This window comes from Bos taurus, chromosome 19, assembly GCF_002263795.3.
Source record: "Bos taurus isolate L1 Dominette 01449 registration number 42190680 breed Hereford chromosome 19, ARS-UCD2.0, whole genome shotgun sequence".
In the NCBI taxonomy this organism is placed as follows: Eukaryota; Metazoa; Chordata; class Mammalia; order Artiodactyla; family Bovidae; genus Bos; species Bos taurus.
Window position 1 is genome coordinate 36,240,238 of NC_037346.1, and position 19,963 is coordinate 36,260,200.

The window sequence follows — 19,963 nt, forward strand, 5'->3', positions numbered from 1 at the left end:
AGGGGCAGCTCCCCACTTTTTGGCACCACATCGCGAGCGAGTCCCTGGATCGATCCAGGACCTCTTAGTCCGTTCAATAGGTTTCTTCACGTTTTATGTGCCTGGCTCAGAGTTTGGGCGCTGAGGACATCCAGATGCATAAGATTAGGGCGAAGTGCAGGTACAGGAGACGGGATACGTAAACCAACAAGCGACAACAGGCAACCGATTTAATTCAGCACCTCCTGGACACCAGGCCTGTGTGCTTCGTGCTGTGAGGTTGGTCTGTTACAAGGGCTGTGCAGTCAGTGGGGGAGGAGAGGGCACTTGGACTGAATGCTGCAGGAGCAGCAAATCCCTGCTTGGTCAAGAGCATAGGCTGTCACCTGGGTCGGGCCAACCCCAGGCATCTGCTGTGAGGAGGGTCAGAGATGGTGTATGTGGGACAGATAGGGTTCAGAAGAAGGGCTGGACAATCAGACACCCGAACTGTCCCAGGAAGTGGAAGGATCATGGGCTTTGGAATCAGGCAGCTGGGTTCTAATTCCAGCTGCGTAAATTGGGGCAAGACACTGAACTTACAGTTTCATCCTTTGTGAAATGGGGCTAATGCCTGCTTGACTGTGTTCTTGGGAAGATTTCTACAGGAAATGTTGGATGTATCTGGATATGGATACAACAGGATATGGATGTGTCTGTACATATACAGTGACTGGCACTCAGAACACCCTAAATTTATGTTCATTTTCTAAAAAGTAAAGATGAGGCTGCTGCGGCTGCTGAGGGCAAACAATGGGAGATAAGGCTTGCAAGCAGAAGGAACTTTTCCTTCTGTCTCTGAACTAGAAATCGATGTGCTTAGCTGTTTTTTATTTCTTGGCTCAAGCTACAGCTTGCTTTATCCTGCTTTAACTGCCCATCAAGGAAGCCTTGGTTTCATTGATTAAGAAAAAAGATCCAAATTGGTTTGCTTGGGAGGGATAGGGGAGTAGGGGGATGTAGGATGATAGTTAAAGGGTATAGAGTTTATTTTTAAGAGGTGATGAACAGTTTTTATGTTGACTTTGTTGATCAGTGCACATATCTGTGAATATACTAAAAACCATTGAATGTAACACTTTAAATGGGTGAACTGGGTAGTATGTGAATTATAACTCAATAAAGCTATTTAAAAAAATCCTTCTTGCTGCACTAATCTGGCAACAATGTGAAAAAGAAATGTGTTGATATCTAATTGTGTTAGATTAGATAACACCCTAATTGTGTTGATATCTCAAAGGGATCGAGCAAGGATTAAATGAAATAGGTAATGCACACCAAAGTGCTTAGCACCATCGTTGACAAGGAGTAGGAGTTTTAAAGTGCTTTGGGTCTCTTCCCTTCTCCATCCTGTAGCAGCTGCAAAGAGAGCACACCAGCAAGAGACCAGCCAAAGTAAACAGAGAAGCTCTTTATGCCAGATCACAAAGCAGACATGGGGAATGTGGGAGAAGGGCAGGGAGGAAGGATCTTCTCTTTTCCTTTATTCACAGGTTTAGATGTTGCTCCATCTGCTCTCGAAGTTTGAATTTCTGGATCTAGAGGAAAGTGAAAGAAGTGAGAATTAGGCAAGCTAGCTAGGGTGTCCAAGCCCTGCTGGTTTGCCTGGGACTGAGGAGTTTCTCAGGCTAAAGCCAGGAAAGTTCAGGGCAAACCAGGGTGAGCTGACAAACTTGTGACCCAACTGCCAGCCTCTCAACAGACTCTGGCTCATCACTCAGGGAGGCTCAGGCAGGGCCACCTGACCTTCTGCACCTGGGCTCCAACTTCCCTGCCCCTCCCTGGTCTCCTTACATACCTTTCCTGAGACGGTGAGGGGGTAGTTTGTGACAAAAACGATGTACCGAGGAATCTTGAAGTGGGAGATCTGTAGGCCAGAGGGGGATAAAGCATGAGGTTGGGTAGGGTCATGGTGGGCAGTGGGTTGACAGGTTGGCAGGCAGAGGGTATTAGAGAACTGGGCAGCACAGCGATGCTTGGGGTGAATTGAGGCTCCCACCTTCCCTTTGCAGAAAGCCTTGATCTCCTCTGCCGTGGTCTTCTCCCCTTCCTTGAGCCGAATGCAGGCACAGATTTCCTCCCCCATTCGGTCATCCTTCACTCCCACCACCTTCCAAAGTCAGAGACAGATATCAGACATCCCCATCTGTGTCCCCTGCTCTTGGGCTCTCACCTGGGCTGGGTGCCTCACCTGCACTTCCTGAACCTGTGGGTGTGTGTGAAAGAAGTCTTCGAGCTCGGCGGGGTAGATATTCTCGCCGCCACGGATGATCATATCCTTAGAGCGGCCCACAATCTTGCAGAAGCCCTGCTCATCCATCATGGCAATGTCTCTGCAAGGAAAGCCCAGGAGCTACCTCTGACCTCTGCCTCATCTGGCTGGCTCACTCACTCACTCCCAAACACTTAGGAAACACCTACCATATGTCTTACACTACTCTAGACTCCGGGGCATATGGCACGAACAAGACATTACCTGGATCAAACAGGAGGAACTATCTCATGTAGGAGGCAGACCAAACCGAGTAAACCCATACCTAGAGCATATTTTCTCTCTCTCTCTCAACATATCTATGCATACACCTTTTGGGGCTGGCTTCTGACCATTCAGGTTTCAGCTCAAACATTTCCACCTGAGAGAAGCCTCCTCTGATCACCAAAGAGAAAGGAATCTCGCTTCTCCACCACAGCCACTCTCTCTCCTGTGACCCTATCTTATTAGTTGTGTTTATGAACGTTGGAAACGATCTTGACTGTATCTGTCTCCCTCCACCAGACATGGGGGAAGTAATAGCAGGTCCTCCCCATTGCTTTCCCCTGGACCACCAGTGTTTAGAACAGTGCCAGCACATGGCGGGTGCATAATTAGAATTTACTGAATTAAATGACTACCTGAATCTAGGCTCAAATTTTGCAGGCACTACCCTAGGAGTTCTCATCTGTACTGCGTTTGGTCCTTCCAGGAGCCCTATTTGGAAAATATCATCATCCTCATTTTATACATTTTTGAAACTTAAGTCTCCAAGATGGGAAGGGGCTATCTTGACAACTGGTTCTCCCAGTTCTAGTTCAGTGTTCCCAACTCAGCCTCAGGACCCCCAGCTTCCCCTCGGCAGCCGACCGCTCCACCCTGCCCCGCCTTCTCACCCCGTCCGGTACCACTTGTCCTGTCCAATTGCTTCCTCGGTCTTCTGGGGCTCACCCCAGTAGCCCAGCATGACGCAGTACCCTCGGATGCACAGCTCTCCAGGTGTGTTCAGCTCTGTCAGTGTCCCCGTCTCCGTGTTCACAATCTGGGCCTGGGACCAGGCAGCTTCAGGCTGGGGCCTCCCACCCTCTCACTTCAGGATGAGGGGCCTCAGGAATGGGGAGAGCTTTGCCTTCTTTCCCCCTATAATGAATCCCCCTGGCTCTGCCCATCCCCAAGGAATGGAGACGCAGGCTGAGTAGATCTGTCACCAGTTGGGTACCTGAGCTGGGCATGAAAGAACAGTTGAGGCCCAAGTCAGGAGGTGTGGGGGAAACAGAGTGGGTGGGAGCTGCTCAGAGAAGGAGGCCAGAAGGGGGGCCAGACCAGCTAAAGAATTATAAACTGTGCAGAAGGAAGGGAGTCTCCTCTTACTTCCCACTAAGCAGTAAATAAAGAAGCCAAAGAGGGTGGCAGAGCAGGGCCACATGAACAGGAGAGGTGGCAGACAGGTAGAATCTGAAAGCCTGGTCGAGAAATGAGCCACAACCGTTGGCAAGGAAAGCTTAGCCCTTGTGCCTCGTGTCTGCATCTGTGAAATGGGGAGAACCGCACCCGGCCTGTCTGCCTCACAGGCGGGCCTCTCAGTGAGTGACACATGGAACACGGCAGACACATGGGAGGGACTGGTGTCACTGCACACTCACTTTAGGGAGGAGAGAGGTTGGCCCCAGGGGAAGCACATTGGCAGTAATCCCAGAGGGGCGAGGTACAAGGCGGGAGGGGAAGGTACAAGGCGGGTACGCTGGCATAAAGCATCAGCACTGGAGGCTGGGAATTTGAGAGTGAAAGGTGCTCTGGGTCAGTCTTCAAGATGCAAGGGACTCCCAGAGGGAGAAGCTATTTGGGAAACTGTTTATGCCAAGCACAAAGAGGAAATCTGCTGAAATGAGGTGGGGAAGGAGGGGAAGGCTATGGGAGAGAAAGCTGTGTAGGAAAAATCTCTGTGCTCTGGCTCCTCTATGAGGCTGTTCTGGCTGCCCCAAAACAGACAGTGGGCTTGGCAAAAACACACCTCAGACAGGAAGGGAGGCTGCAGAGAAGTTCAGCTGGCAGCTGGCCACTGTTCCAGCTCTTCCCAGTTCAGGCCTCAGCCCACAGAGAAAGCCCCAGGCCAGGCCCAGGAAGACCTCGTGGCTGGGGGTTCTCAGTGTCTGGAGTGAGCTGTTTGGATCTCTAATTGAAAGCAATAAATGTCCCAGGGGCACACCCAGGTGAGTGGTGGGAGGGGGGTGTCTGGGGCCCACCTCTGTGTGAGGCATGACTCTGCCCACACTTTCTGCCTTCTGCTCCACAGTGTCCTCAGTGAAGTTCATGAAGGTCACGGGGCTGTTCTCTGTGGTTCCATAAGCCACCTAGAGGAGCCAGAAAGGGTGTTTGGAACAGAGCCTGGGGAGCAGAAGGATGGGGAAGTTACCCTGAGGGAAGGACCTGGGGTGGGGAGTGGGTTGTGGGGGATGGAAGCAGTTGAACAGTGGGAAAAGAGGCATATTTGGCAGAGGTCAGGGGTCAGGAGGCAAAGGCACTGGATATAGAGTCAGACTAGCTCAACTAGCAGGGGGCCCAGGTCTGAAATAAAATTGAGAGCAGGGAAGCCATTCTCTTCCAGCCGGGCTCTCAGTCTTCCTGGTTCCTTGGAGCAACCACATGGTTTAGCCTGTGGCTCCCAGTTACCAACATCTCAGCTTCCCCACCCCATCCCCAGGCTGTCTTAACACCCCCTTCCCGATTTCAGGCCACAGCATCCCCTGCCCCTTCTTTCCAAGCTGAAGAATCCATAAATTTGATGAGAAAGCCAGCCTGCCTTGGCCCAGACGGGAGCTACACAGATACCAGCCACCTACCCCTATCCTGCCCCATCCACTCGAAACCCGGGATAAATGCCTGGTCTTGGGGTAGGGTGCCCCCCCCTTCAAATTCTGGAAAGTTTCCTGTAAATTTGTTTTGCTCAAAATAAAAATACAGCCAAAGCAAGGGTTTACAAAGCCAGTGGCACACACCCCAGCCCCCCTTCTAGTGGTTGGAACATCCTGAGCAACAGAAAAGCAGCAGTCAGCCTTGGAGGAATACCACAAGACAGTGTTCTGGCCCAAGTATGACCCCCATCCAGAGGCAATGGCTGGAAGGGGCTTAAGACGGCAGGCTTCCGCACCTGAGCACCGCATGAAGGGAGAGGGGCTGGGGAGGTTCCTTCCAGCCAGCAAAGACACCAGCCCTTTGTTCGTCCGTTCATCCTTCAGCCCTCCCCTCCCCTCCTGTGTTAGTGGGCATGAATCAGGCATAGCTGGGGTCTGGCAAGACTTGGGGTCTGGTTTCTCCTCGCACCCCCCAACACAGACAAGAACTCCTACCAGTCAGCCCAGAGCTTGCTTTGGGGCCAGAGCTGTGACTCTGCCTGCCCACCCTCCCGTTTCCACAGGAACCCAGACACCGTGGCTGACAAGTAGACACACAGAGACCCAGTTGGCTGGGGTAGGGCTGCCCACAGGACCTGGGGTCGTGAAGCCTGAGCTGTTGGGACCCAGCCCTCTCACCCACCCTTACAGTCCTGGGGCCACTGCCCGGGTGTGGCTTCTGCCAGGTACACCTTGGCGCCACTCTGGCCACCACCCCTAGAGAACCACCCCCCACAAAGGGTCCTGACCACTGCAGGGTGGGGTAGGTATGAGGAGATGTGGACATTTTAGGGAGATTAGGGAGGGGGGAAGACAGAGCCACCGTGCCTGTGGTCTTTAGGTGTTTGCCGAGGCCTGTGGGTCATCCCCTCGCCGCCAGTTCCCACTTTTCTGGTTGCCTTCAGTCGTGGCAAAGGGATACAGGGGGTGCAGGGGACAGAAAGCCAGCTTGAGGCTGGGAGAGAGAGGCCAGGGCCAGTCGAGGGCGGGGAGGAGCTCCACCTTCTCGAGAGCAGCTGGAGCGGGGAGCCCGACGCCAGGGTGGCTCTCACGCTCCGCCGGCGCTGCACAAGAGCCCCATTAAAGCGCCGCCGGCCGGCGACCGCGGCGAGACTCGCGTCCGGCTGCCAGGCCCTGCTTCCTCCCTCGCTGGGTCCAGGGCACGCGGCCGAGGGCGTCTGGGGGGAGGCGTGGAGGCTCAGACTTGAGCAAACAAATAAGTTCGGGGGCTGCCCCTCTCCCCGACTAGGGAGTAAACTTGGGTCCTGGACACACCCATACCCTCCCCCGCCCCGGGCGGAGAGGAGATGGGGTGGGCAGGGAGTGGGTCCGAGGGCAGGGAGACAGGGGCCCGAGCTAGGGGCCGAGGTTCAGGGCCAGTGCGGCCCCCCGCAGAGTCCCCAGGGTGGGAGGGCCCTTCCCGGTCGAGGGCAGGGGCGCAGCTCTGGGCGGGAGGGAGTTAACCCGGTGGCCTCCGGCTCCACGTAGGAGCTGGCTCTGGCTGCCGGCTGCGGTCAGGGCCACCATATAAATAGGGCGGGAGACCGAGCGCCGAGGACTTGCCGCTGCCCCCTGCCTTGGCCCCAGACGTCCTGGCCATGGCCCGCCCGATGCTCCTGCTCAGCCTCAGCCTGGGCCTCCTGGCCAGCCTGCTGCCTGCGCTGGCCGCCTGCCCCCAGAACTGCCACTGCCACAGCGACCTGCAGCACGTCATCTGCGACAAGGTGGGGCTGCAGAAGATCCCCAAGGTGTCAGAGAAGACCAAGCTGCTTAACCTCCAGCGCAACAACTTCCCTGTGCTGGCAGCCAACTCATTTCGGGCCATGCCCAACCTCGTGTCGCTGCACCTGCAGCACTGTCAGATCCGCGAGGTGGCCGCTGGCGCCTTCCGAGGCCTCAAGCAGCTCATCTACCTGTACCTGTCCCATAACGACATCCGCGTGCTGCGTGCCGGTGCCTTTGACGACCTGACCGAGCTCACCTACCTCTACCTGGACCACAATAAGGTGACGGAGCTGCCCCGGGGGCTGCTCTCCCCTCTGGTCAACCTTTTCATCCTGCAGCTCAACAACAACAAGATCCGAGAGCTGCGCTCAGGTGCCTTCCAGGGCGCCAAGGACCTGCGCTGGCTCTACCTGTCGGAAAACTCACTCAGTTCCCTGCAGCCCGGCGCTCTGGACGACGTGGAAAACCTTGCCAAGTTCTACCTGGACAGGAACCAGCTGTCCAGCTACCCCTCAGCTGCTCTGAGCAAGCTGAGGGTGGTGGAGGAGCTGAAGCTGTCCCACAATCCCCTGAAAAGCATTCCCGATAATGCCTTCCAGTCCTTCGGCAGATACCTGGAGACGCTCTGGCTGGACAACACCAACCTGGAGAAGGTGAGCTCCTGCTTGCGGGGCTGTGCCCTGGCTCCTTCTTCACTGCCAGGAGGCCCGGGGATCCAGGGCCACAGCTGGGCACCATCCCCTCTCCCCTAAAATTCCTCTACCAGTGGCTGTCTCCAAGGTGTGGAGCTCTGTCCTCATCTTATCGCTGCTGCTAAGTCGCTTCAGTCGTGTCCGACTCTGTGCAACCCCATAGACGGCAGCCCACCAGGCTCCCCTGTCCTTGGGATTCTCCAGGCAAGAATACTGGAGTGGGTTGCCATTTCCTTCTCCAATGCATGCATGCATGCTAAGTCGCTTCAGTCTTCTTATCATGTCCCCACCCCAAATCCTGCCCTGCTGTCCCTGTCCTGAGTCTCAGCCACTACCCTCCTAAGATTCCTACTTATAAACAGAGTTAGGCTGTCCTGGCCCCACCAATGGCCCCCAGGAGGCATATCCAGGGCCCTCAACCCCCCTGCTGTGCGCAGAAGCCACCTCTTCCTGTTAGGCCTTCCACCCCTCCTCTGCTGTTTTTTTCCTGCCTCCAGTAAACCTACCACCCCATAAAGGGAGGTTTGTTTATTGAGAAGCCTTCCAGAGGAGCTGGGCAAATCAGGCCCACAAAGAGACCCTGTTCCTGGTGGGGAGTGTGCATGAGTGCTAAGGTGGAGTGGGGGGCTGGGGAATGAGCAGGGAGCACATAACTGAGGAAGACCGCCTCCATGCCTCCCAGAGGCCCTGGTGGATCCCCCACCCCACCCCCAGTCCACACACATACATTCCACTGCATTCTCAGGGTCATTTCAGCTGAGTGGGGACCATGGACCAGGGGCCTGCCCCAGGCTGCAGGCATGGCATCCATGGGTTCTACGAAGGGGAAAAGGCAAGAGCCACTCACTACTGTCAACCTTCGGCACAAGGACCCTAGGTGTCTCCCCACAGGAAAGATTGGCCATGCCTCACTGTGCCCCAGACCACTCACTGCCCTTTGCCCACCCTGGTCACCAGACCCATCTCCTGACTTTGTCCTCCCTCAGATGCCCAGTGCCTGGCCAGGTGCTGCTGCCTTGGGTCAGGGTGGAATCCCTTCTTGGGACTAGAAAATTGCTCTGGCGCAGGGGCTTCACCAGGAGGTTTGGGCAGGAAACAGGGTAAGGTGGGAAGATAGATCAGAACAGTCTGAATACCAGGGAGGTTCACACCCTTCCCTGGACCACAGGCACAGAGATGAGGGCAGAATCATACCTGGATAGCAACCGGCCTTCATCTGGGCGGACAGAGCCTGCCCGAGCCTGCCCTTCTTCAGCCCCGAACACTCCCCAGCTGAAGTCACAGTCCCCTGTGGCCCATTATTGCCAGCGTGGCCTTTCAGTGGGAAGTACAGCGGGGAAGCAGGGGCTCATTTGGGGCAGGCGAGGCCAGGCAGGAACTGTGACGTCTGGGCCAAGATGTGGGCACCAATAGAATGTTTCCTCTGGAGCCAGCCAGCCTGGCCCAAGACTCCACCAAGGTGGCTCCACAAATAGTGCCTGGCAGGCAGTGCGGGAGCAGGGAGGACAAAGCTGGGGGCATGCAGGACCCTGGGGCTGTGGGGAGCCTGGGCCCACGGCCCATCCCACCAAACACTGGCCAGCTTCACTCTGTGCCAGCTTGGGCCACTGAGGCCAAACTCTGGCTGCCTCCCCAGTCCCAGTGTTTGCACGGGGAGCACAGTGCCAGAGGAAAAGGAGCTAGAAGTGGCCCTGCAGCTACTGTTGACTCCCTAGTGCCACCCTGAGCAAGGGACTTAACCTTGCCCTGCAATCTACATATTGAAAATAACACTACCTAGCTCAGCAGACCATTGTATGGATTAGATCTTCTGAGAAAACCTAGTCACGCTGTGAACCTGCTCAGGGCACCACTGCTTGCATTCGGGGTGGACCCTGCCCCGTGGGAGCATAGAGCTAGGAGAGGCTGGACACTGGGACTGAGCTGCTCACTCACACCCACCCTGCTCCCTAGTTTTCTGACGGTGCCTTCCTGGGTGTGACCACGCTGAAACATGTCCATCTGGAGAACAACCGCCTGCACCAGCTGCCCTCCAACTTCCCCTTTGACAGCCTGGAGACCCTCACCCTCACCAACAACCCCTGGAAGTGTACCTGCCAGCTCCGGGGCCTTCGGAGGTGAGAGGGCCCCAGTAGTACCCCTAGAGGCCATCCTCCTGTGATGGAGTGGAGACATACTGACCCTGCACTAAGACATCCTAGGCATATGTCCTAGATTTGCTCCCTAAGAGGTGTGGGACGCTGGGCACTTCCCCATTTGTAAAATGAAGATGACAGTTCCAGACTACCCCAAAGCAAAGTCAACCTGACCCCATGGTTCACTGTCTTTACCTCCAGTACTCTTCCATCCCTTCCCCAACCCCAGCAACTCTCTGTCTCTCCAGGTGGCTGGAAGCTAAGACCTCTCGCCCTGATGCCACTTGTGCATCACCCGCCAAGTTCAGGGGCCAGCACATTCGTGACACGGACGCCTTCCGCGGCTGCAAGTTCCCCACCAAGAGGTCCAAGAAAGCCGGCCGCCATTAAACAGGTGGGGTCCAATGGGCATGGCCCCTATTCTCTCTCTGGAGACTCTGGAATTGAGGAGGGTGTCCCAGGATACTTCCATTTTTACAGGGAAAGGAGGGGAGGACTGGGGCTCCCTCCTCTAAGGGGGAAAATGATACCTCCTAGGACTCCCACCATTCTCTCCGAACAGCATCTAGACTGTTGGCGTCCTGACACCAGTCCTTGCCTCACCACAGGTCCTGACCCAGCCAGTCCTGGTGACTGGCCTCTGCCTTCTGCCGGAGAAACTACTGATCCTCTCACCTCTGACTCCCATCTTCTCCCAACACCCTCTGCTGATACATAGATCTGTTCACACCTAGACATGTCCTGGCAGGGCACCCGGGCACTCCAGCACAAACCCAGCTCCACTTGATGCTGAGAGCTCCAGCACGCCTGGCCTCACGGCCACAGCTCCTCTCAGAGAAGCTGTTGCTAAGACCCCCAAGTCCATTAGGACCAGAACAGGGTGACCATCAGGATGGCCACCCTTCCAGAATCCTCCTCTTGATTTCCCTTTCCCTGTCATTTGGAAACAAACATCAGATCCTTGCCCTACCCCTTGCTCCTAGGAAGGGTCTGAAGCCCCTACCCTCAACTCTGCCAGCCCCCACCTGCCAGGACACTGGTGCTTTGCCACACATCCTCCCACGCTGCATTTCTTCCCCAGATTTCTATAAATATAAATTTATGTATGTATAATATTTACTCCCCTGTCACCTGTCTTTGTGACTTGAGAGCTATTGATGAGGTCAGACTGCAGTTTCTCACATCTGCTTTCTAGAAGGAGGGCCAGCCGAAGGGTCTTCCTTGGAGACCCAGGCTGGACTCCTCGACACATCCAGCAATCTGTTCTTGCCCAGCCCTGGCCTGCCCTCCACCCCAGCCCCTGCCTCTACTTACCACTAGCTCCTTCATGTTCAGCTTGTTGATGATGGCTCTGATCAGCTCTGGGGGTGCAGGAGACCCAGCAATCACACCTGAATCGGAGAGAGGGCTGACACAGCTCCCACCTTCTCCAGGTCCAGTAGACTCCCATTCACCTGTAGCCCTTTTTAGGAAATAACATTCCCTTTGCTTCCCAACCCTGGACTTGTTTCTAGACCTGGCAGCTGTCCTTAGGCTGATGTCTAGGCAGCTGGTCTTAGGCTGGTGTCTAGGGACATAGAGGATTTCCCTCCCTCCCACCCATGTTTAGTGGCCTTTTTGCCCCTAAATGAAAGATTGGGCACTTATGCAGCTCACTAGGCTAGTCCTGGCCTCACCACTCTTGGCCCCATCCCACCTCCACGCATGGTTGAGATGTCGTAACTGGAGAAGTCTGGTTGGTTCAGAACGTCCACGAACATTGTGGGGGTCCCATACAGGAAGCAGCCTCTGTATAAGGGAGGTGCATCTCAAAATCAGGCTTGGAAGTAGAAGGGAACTTCCTCCTCTCACCCACCAGACTCTAAGCCTACAGTAAGGGCCACGGCTACAACTGTGGGATATAAGCAGAAGCTCCTTGGAGGGAGGGACTGGTCTCCTGAGAATCTCCCACTACCCCATCTCCATTTCTCTTGATTGGAGGGCGGAGACAGCTTGGAAAGGAATCAGGGCCCAGGAGTGAGGAACAGGAGGATCTTATCAGCCCACAGATAGCTGCCCACTGATGCCCACCTTTCTCTGCTGATGGCCTCCAGCGTCTTCTTGCCCTCAAAGACCGGAGAGCACAGGATGAGGGTGACACCGTGCATCAGGCTCACCATTGTGCCCCCCACAGAGCCCAGGCAGTGGTACAGGGGGCTAGGCAGCACTACCCGCGACTCCTCTGGCGTCTGGAGATGGAAGCAGGAGCTGGGTCTATTGTGGGGCCAGAAGCCGAGCTCCTCTAGCCAGAAGGGGGAACCCAGCAAACCCCCACCCCTGCAGGGTGCCAGGAAGCCCTTGCTGGGCCAGCACCCCTCACCTTCTGGTGCAGTCTCAGGCGCTGCCCTATCATGTTGGCGTTGTTGACAATGTTGTAATGGGAGAGTGTGGCCCCCTTGGGGCTGCCGGTTGTCCCCTGACAAGACAAGAAGCTGATAGCTTGGCCTCTTTCATCCCATCCCCTTCCCACCCTGGGCCACGGCATGGAAGAGCACTGGACTGGGAGTCAGGAGACTGAGATTGTTGCCCTAGATCCATTCATTCACTCAGTACATATTTAGCAACTTGCCTTGTGCCTGCACGGTGCCAGGTGTTAGGATTCAGAAATGTGGCAGAGAAGGTCTACTCTCAGGCCACTTATAAGGTGGCTCAGAGGCTCACCAGCAGATGGCCTCTCGGGGTCTCAGTTTCCCCATCTGCCAAATGAGGGGCTCTGACCTGTGGCGGCTCAGCACATCTGCCCCTGTGCTTGGGACAAGAGGGCCAGGGGAGAGGGGCATGTGACAAGGACTCTAGTTGCTGATGTTTTCCAGGGCAGAGGGGACAGCTAGGGCTGGCCGCAGGAGAGTGCTCTACTGATCTCTGCTGCCTCCTTGCTCTCGGGGCGGGTCTCAGGGCAGGCAGGTGTTAGCATGCCAGCCTGGGTTCAGGACCTGGAGATCTCTGCCGTACCGAGGTGAACTGGATGTTGATGGGGTCATGGCAGGACAGGAACTGCTGGGTGTGCCGGAGCCGGGTCAGATTTTGCTCTTGACTGCCAGCTGCCACCACCTCATCTAGAAGCAGTGTCCCTGGCAGATGGGCATCCACCGAGATGACTGTGGTCAGATCTGGAAGCCTGGCGGTGGGGAGCATGATGAGAGGGATGGCCCACAGAGATGGGTAAGGAGTGAGGGGGCCAGGAAAAGGCATGATGTACCCCTCTCAACCCAGACACCCCCACCTCTGACTCTTCAAGGCCCCTGGCTGGGCCTTCTCCACCTCTGGACAGATCTGCTTCAGGATGTTGTAGTATTGCTGAGTCTTGAATTGCTTGGGAAATACGAGGGCTTTGCAGCCCACCTGTAGAAGGGGAGCCCCCCACCACGGTCAGCAGGAAGCCCCAGCCTGGGAATGTGGTAGAGTCCTGACAGTTGCTCTCTCTCCCATACACACAGCCACCACCCCCGACACACACACTAGCCTGTATGACCTACCATCCCCTCCTCCCACCCACTGCCTGAAGAAGGACAGACTCAGGGTGTTCCCTGTGCATGCCCCCCACCCCTCTCAGCCTTCTGTGACAACTGGAAGCCCCCTGTGCTAGGTACTAGCTGGCTTCTCCCACAGTACCCAAGGAATGGGCCCACCTTCTTGAGGGCATACTCCAGCTCCATAGCCTGGTACGCTGGATTCACAGATACCTGGTGGAGACAGTGAGGGCACGTCACGTGTCCTGGGCAGATGCTGCCATTTGCAGCCCCTCCACCCTCAGAGGCAGCACCCTGTACCTTCAGGCTTCCCTGGTGGGCTTCAGCAGAAAGCACTAGCTGGTCTGAAACCAGCCAGGCACTGGTGTGATTCTGGGGCTGAGGGTCCAGGGAGCTCCCCTGAATGATGCCCTCCCCCCTGCATACCCAGCTATGCCAGGTAATCCCCTCCTCACCAGAATGATGCCAGCCTGGGCTGTGGCCAGCTGCATGAGTACCCATGCATAGGAGTTGGGTCCCCACATGCCCAGCCGGTCACCCTTGCGGAGGCCGATACTCAAGAGCCCAGAAGCAGCTTTATCCACCTAGAGTAAACAGAAGGGGAACAGAGGAGTGAGATGCAGGTGAGCAGAAAGGAGCCCATGAGTCTGACTTTAACCTTTGGCCCAGGGGTTCACATCAGAAGCACTTGGGAATGAGGGACAGGCAGATACGCAGGCCTGAGGTCTGGAGGGGGACTTGGGAACATGCATAGTTAACCAGTGTCCCAGAAACGACTGATGCAGGAGGCACCTGGACCTCCTCTGCCTCGGCCCTGCCCTCCTCTCCTGACATTCCTTGGGGTCTCTCAGGCAGCCCCAGCACCCTGCCCCATAGCCAGGCACCACCCTTGCAGCTCCACCAAGCTTGGCACCTGGGGGCCAGCACCTGCCCACTTTGAAGGTTCAAAGTCAGGACCCACCTCTTCCTTGAGTTGGGCAAAGGTCAACCTGATGTTTTCATGGTGGACAACCAAGGCCTCCTGGTCTGGGACCCTCTGTGCTGTGGCATCCAGGCACCGCCCCACGGTCTTGTTACTGAGGTGCAATCCGACGTGGCCCTGGACATAGCTGAAGCCTCCGACGGGCAAGGGGACGGTGTGATCCAGCTCTCCTGAACTGTGGGAAGAGGGGCTATGCGCTCAACTGCACCAAGCCAGGCCTCCCTGGAACCAAAGGCTGGCACATCATGCTAGGAAGCAGGTTGCATACAACGTGTGCAGGAAACTCCAGAAACTGTCTGATCTGCCCCATCGCCAGGGACCCATTTAACATAGGAGCTACTTTGCCCTTGGGAAATCAAAACCTGGATGCTGACCTCTGTCCCTAATCAGAGAGAAGGTTCTCCCCAGCCTACTCCTCAGTTTCCACTCAGTACCAAGGGTCTGGAGCCTTGGTATCCAAACCCTGGAAAGGGACTCTAAGGTCAGTCATGCTGAGAGGTAGCCTGGGCGGGCTGGGAATGGCCTCATTCTAGACACCACTTCCTCCTGGTAAAAAGACCCCTGGGTATCTGTCAAAACCCACAGAATAATCTAACACAAGGACTAAACCCTGATGTAAACTTGGACCATGGTCAACAATACTGTGCCATGCGTGCATGTGTGCTAAGTTGCTTCAGTCTAGTCTGACTCTGTGACCCTATGAACTGTAGCCCCCCGGGCTCCTCTGTCCATGACATTCTCCAGGCAAGAATACTGGAGTCAGTTGTTGTGCCCTCCCTCCAGGGGATCTTCCTGACTCAGGGGTTGAACCTGTGTCTCTTACACTGGTGGGCAGGTTCTTTACCACTAGTGCCACCTGGGAAGCCAATAATGTACCATACTAGTTCACTAATTGTAATGTGCCATACGAATGCAGATGTTAATATCAGAGAAACAGTGCCAGGGATGGGGTCGGGGGTGGGCATAATGAACTGCATGTATGATCTACTCAGTTATTCTGTAACTAAAACTGTTATGAATTATTAAAACAATTAATTATTATTTTTTTAAAAAAAGGTCCCCAGAAGTCTAAGTATCATAAGCTTAGGCCTGCTTATGCCTATTTGCCAGACCTGGGTGACAGGTGCTGGGCTCCCATCCAGGCCCAGAGAAGTATATGACAGCTCTCAGACCCTGTTCTCATCCGAGAGGGCATGCTCCAGATCCAGGCTTTCCAGACCACCACCCCAGGGTGGTGTGGGCCCTGGGGGCCCTTCCTGATGATTCAGTCCTACAGTTGCTGAGCTGAAAAGGCCAATCCTAATTGTCACCGATTGGCTGCTTCTGGCTTATGAGGGAGAATTTCTGGACGGAATAAAGTATGCAGGGCAGAGGGGAGCAAAACTGGGTTTCCCTATAAATGAGAGAGGAGACCTCACGTCACATGAGGGTGTGTCCCAGTGCAGGCTGATGGGTAGGTTGTCCTGACTTCAATAAAGATGAGTCACAAACTGGAGAGCGAGTGAGCACTGGATGGAGCTGGGGGCCTGAGGTCTCATCCCAAGTGTGCCACTGGCTGGGTGGGAGATTGTCACAAACACCTTCGGTGTCCCTTGACATGTGTCCTCAGCACATTTCTAGTTTCACTGATAGGGCAGTGTCTTGTGGTTCTGTCCTCAGGGACTCCCTCAAGTTTCTCCTTCTGTGGCTGGGCGGTTCTGGGAGGCATCAAGCCTGGGGGCGGGGGGGGGGTGCGGTAAGATCCTGGTTGCCCACACACGCCCCAAATTGACTTCTTGTCTCCTCTCCATACTCCCTCACTCCTGCTTCCCAGGATCACAAATAAACCACCTGCACCCATGTACCTGTTCTCAAGAAAATCCAAGTGAAGATACCTGTGTCTTCTCCTCTCTGGGCCTCAGCCTCCCCACCTATAAAGTCTGAGGACTTGGATCTGTGGTTATCCTCAAAGGGATACTATCTAGATCACCTCCCTGGGCAATCTTCTCAAAGATTGTAGTGAGCCACCTAAGCCAGCTGGTTTCCTCAGGTGTGCTAGGACAGAAAACAGCCAGAAGTCACAGGCCTCTGAAGCCCTGCCAGCCCCCGCATTCTACCACTCAGGTTGGCAGACCTAAAGAACTACTGAGGTAGTTCCTCGTAGTCACCATGACACCCCTCAAAAGAGACTGTGTACCCAAATCCTTCTCTCACAGGCATAATGTGGAGGGCACTATTTTTGCCCACTAGGAAACAGATGTGCTCCTTTCTTGGGTTTGCCACAGTGATGGGTGTAAGAGCAAGCATGTAGAGAAAACCTGCTTAGGAAGAAAGTCAACACAGGGGAAAGTAGAGAGATGGAAAGACAGAGACAAAAACAGAAACAGCCAGGAAGACCCAGCGACAGACTTAATCTTGAGCTTGTCGAATACCTAGACAGTCACATGTTGAGTCTACCTGCCTCTGGACTTTTCACTGTCACCAGTCAATAAAGTCCCTCCTTGAATTTAAACTAGTTTGGTGAGGGGAGAGAGGAGCTGAATTCCATTTGCAACAACATGGATGAATCCAAAGGACATTATGCTTAAGGGAAATAAGCCGGAAGCAGAAAGTCTAATGTTGCATGATCTTACTTATATATGTAATCTAAAATATGAACAAACATTTAAGCTAGTCTGAGTTGGGTTTCTGTTGCTTACAACTGGTGAATCCAAACTAAATACATTTTTTGCATTCAGTGGTTTACCACTGCCCTTGAAGCCTTGGTAAGCCACCTCCCAACAGCCCAGCATCTGGATTAGAAGGCAGAAAAACACAGATTTCAGCCAGTTTAATGGTCTTGTTGTCAACAAAGCATTAAAAGTGGGGAGCTGGGGCATCTGTTTCACAACACGGATCCCCTTATTCTCAAAATGTCCCAGAGTTCTGTTTGGTGTGGAATATGATTTTCTACACACTCACCATGGTTTTCAGTGGCCTCTTGGAATGCCTAGCTGACAAATCAACAGGTTGATTTATGTGCCCTTCCCTGGTGGCTCAGACAGTAAAGAATCTACCTGCAGTGTGGGAGACCTGGGTTCGATCCCTGGGTTGGGAAGATCCCCTGGCAATCCCAGGCAATACTGGCAACCCACTCCAGTATTCTTGCCTGGAGAATCCCCCAGAGGAGCCTGGTGGGCTATAGTCCATGTGTTCGCAAAGAGTCAGACACAACTGAGGGACTAAGCACAGCATCCCCAAATGTAGTTCAAAAGTGTATTGTCTCCTTTATCTTCACAGCGGCTCTGATAGGTGGAATGACAGAGACTCCCAGTAGCCCCTTCTCCCTTAATAATACACCCTCAGATGTTTACCTGGCCATGGCCATGTGGAATAGACACCACATTTCCAAGCTTCCACAGTAGGTGGTCTGGTTGAAGAATAAAGTCTGGCCAATGGGATTTAAGCAGAGGTTGTGTGTATGTGTGTGCACAGCTTCGGAGAAGAGCCCTTAAAGGGAAGCACATCTTCTCTTTTTCTTTCCTGCTGGCTGGAATGCTGCCTGTGATAGTTCTCTTGGAGCACATGGTGAGCTTGGCATCGCAGAGCAACAAGACAGACGGACATGGAGCCTGACAGCAGGCTGTACCACACCAGCCACACACTGGCCATTTCCCAGAAAAACTCCATCTACTAAAACCATGGTGAGAAGGGGTTTCTCTGATACACACTAAGCCAGTTCTAAAAAATACAGGTGGGCGTTATGAACTCTCTTTGTACAGGTAAGGAAACTGAAGTGCAAAGAGGCCAAGTGGGCTGCCTAGCTGGTAAATAGCTGAACCTGAAGTGGAGAATGGAGAATCCAGCACCACTACCCCAGCATGATAGCCTTGCCTGCCCAATTTGGGGAGAAAGGATGAGATGGGCTCTGGATTTAGTCCTTATCTGATCACTAGAGATTGTCTAATCTCAATTTTATTTTTCCACAGTTGTTTACTAATTGAAGCCAAGAAACGGGGACTGGGGTAGGACAAGGTTGAAGTAAAAACAGGTTGCTCCTTCAAAAGATTGAAGAGTTTGAGAAACTCATGTCAAAGCTCATAAATTTAAGAACCACCCATCATTTCAAAAGCCCAAATGCAAACACCATTGATTCTAGTTCTCTCCTTCCTCAAACACACCCAAAACACCTTGAGCAAGAAGGGCGGCCACTTCTTTTTCTATTCTTAAACAAAGTGGCAGATACCCCATTTATACCCGAAAAAGAAACTAGATATGGTTTTAGGAAAAGTTGTCTGTTTGTGGAAAGTTTAAGGAGCTGGAGCAGGACGCCAAGAGTCCCAGGTGCTCCCAACTCAAACAACTAGAGTAAGACTTTAGCTACTTGGAGTGGGTGTTATAAAATGCCAGTTGGGAGTCAGTCAGCTAGGCAGGAGCTGGGAGGGAATGGAGACAAAGCACAGCCGCACCTAAAGGTGTGCGCAGAGAATGGGCATGTGAGAATTCAGGCCTAGATCTGTTGCCAGATCTTATTTCATAAGACAAGTTAGGAAACAAGGGTTACTTAAAAAAATAATTGTTTTGTTTGGCAACTAATGGATCCACTGTTTTGTCTTCAGTGCCTCACAGGGCCTGGAATGTAAGAAGTGCTCAAATGAATAACCAAATGCTTGAATTATAAATAATGCACATAACCCAATTAAAAAATAAGCAAAGGACTTCAGTAGACATTTTTCCAAAGAAGATATATGAATGGCCAACAAGCACATGAAATGTAAACTGAAACCACAATTAAATAGCACTTGGAGACCAGCCCTGGGATTTCTTTGGAAGGACTGATGCTGAGGCTGAAACTCCAGTACTTTGGCCACCTCCTGCGAAGAGTTGACTCATTGGAAAAGACCCTGATGCTGGGAGGGATTGGGGGCAGGAGGAGAAGGGGACGACAGAGGATGAGATGGCTGGATGGCATCACCGACTCGATGCACATGAGTTTGGGTGACCTCCGGGAGTTGGTGATGGACAGGGAGGCCTGGCGTGCTGCGATTCATGGGGTCGCAAGGAGTCGGACACGACTGAGCGACTGAACTGAACTGAACCGAACTGTACCCACTAGGAAGGTATAAACAAGAAACCAGCATAACAAATTTGGGGAGCATGTGGAGAAACTGGAACTCTTTTGCATTGCTGATGGGAATGTAAAGTGGTGCAGCTGCTGTGGAAAACATTTCTGGTGGTTCTCCAAAGAGTTACACATAGAGTTAACATTTGCCCTGGCAATTGTACTCTTAGGCACATACCCAAAAGAAGTGAAAACAAGTGTTCAAAGATTTGTACACAAATGTTTAGAGCATTACTATCCACAATAGTCAAAAAGTGAAAAGAACCTGAATATCCAGCAATGCATAAATGGATAGACAAAATGGGGAATATCTGTACAATGGAATATTATTTGACCATAAGAAGGAATAAAATACTGATACGTGCTACAACACGGATGAACCTTGAAAATACTGTAGTAAGTGAAAGAAGCCAGACACAGAAAATCACATATTGTATAATTTCATTTATGTCATGTTGAGGTTAGGCAAATCTGTAGAGACAAAAAGTAGAGTAAGTGGTTGCTTAGGGCAGAGGGGATGGGAGGATAGAGAGGTGATAGCTCAGGGTGTGACTCACACATATCCATAAACACAATAAAAATGATTGAATTGTACACTTTTTAAAATAATGTACAAAATTCTATTCCTAGGTATACAGCCAAAAGAAATCATATATGTGCCCACCAAAAGACAGGATATT

At 53.3% G+C, this 19,963-nt stretch overlaps 2 protein-coding genes and 1 non-coding gene across 4 annotated transcripts in view; 2 read left to right on the forward strand and 1 right to left on the reverse strand.

Moving 5' to 3' along the window:
- Positions 1-1,416: 1,416 nt before the first annotated feature.
- ACSF2 (acyl-CoA synthetase family member 2) overlaps positions 1,417-19,963 on the reverse strand; it is a 31,503-nt gene continuing 12,956 nt past the window's right edge. The window contains exons 2-16 of the mRNA NM_001078112.1: positions 14,183-14,378; positions 13,677-13,805; positions 13,381-13,434; positions 12,975-13,093; positions 12,704-12,869; positions 12,072-12,167; positions 11,783-11,940; positions 11,409-11,500; positions 11,027-11,103; positions 4,513-4,620; positions 3,166-3,317; positions 2,210-2,351; positions 2,018-2,128; positions 1,817-1,885; positions 1,417-1,556 (exon numbers count right to left, since the gene is read on the reverse strand). Coding sequence (NP_001071580.1) covers positions 1,506-1,556; positions 1,817-1,885; positions 2,018-2,128; positions 2,210-2,351; positions 3,166-3,317; positions 4,513-4,620; positions 11,027-11,103; positions 11,409-11,500; positions 11,783-11,940; positions 12,072-12,167; positions 12,704-12,869; positions 12,975-13,093; positions 13,381-13,434; positions 13,677-13,805; positions 14,183-14,378 — 1,720 coding nt within the window. The 3' untranslated portion in view covers positions 1,417-1,505. The remainder of the gene's footprint in view (positions 1,557-1,816; positions 1,886-2,017; positions 2,129-2,209; positions 2,352-3,165; positions 3,318-4,512; positions 4,621-11,026; positions 11,104-11,408; positions 11,501-11,782; positions 11,941-12,071; positions 12,168-12,703; positions 12,870-12,974; positions 13,094-13,380; positions 13,435-13,676; positions 13,806-14,182; positions 14,379-19,963) is intronic.
- On the forward strand, positions 1,597-1,685 carry MIR584-2 (microRNA mir-584-2). The gene has a single exon (NR_031337.1). It is a non-coding gene; the product is annotated as a microRNA mir-584-2 (primary transcript).
- Positions 6,711-19,653, forward strand: CHAD (chondroadherin). 2 transcript variants are annotated; one of them, XM_005220480.5, is made up of 4 exons: positions 6,711-7,538; positions 9,531-9,694; positions 9,961-10,106; positions 18,781-19,653. In XM_005220480.5, exons 1-3 carry the CDS (start codon positions 6,759-6,761, stop codon positions 10,100-10,102), a joined length of 1,086 nt encoding a protein of 361 aa, XP_005220537.1. In that variant the 5' UTR covers positions 6,711-6,758; the 3' UTR covers positions 10,103-10,106; positions 18,781-19,653.

Bases quoted from the DNA above. Each gene is read 5' to 3' on its own strand.
- CHAD (XM_005220480.5), top strand. From the start codon at position 6,759: ATGGCCCGCCCGATGCTCCTGCTCAGCCTCAGCCTGGGCCTCCTGGCC. The intron at 7,539-9,530 runs GTGAGCTCCTGC...CCTGCTCCCTAG, and splicing joins ACAACACCAACCTGGAGAAG to TTTTCTGACGGTGCCTTCCT. The intron at 9,695-9,960 runs GTGAGAGGGCCC...CTGTCTCTCCAG, and splicing joins CAGCTCCGGGGCCTTCGGAG to GTGGCTGGAAGCTAAGACCT.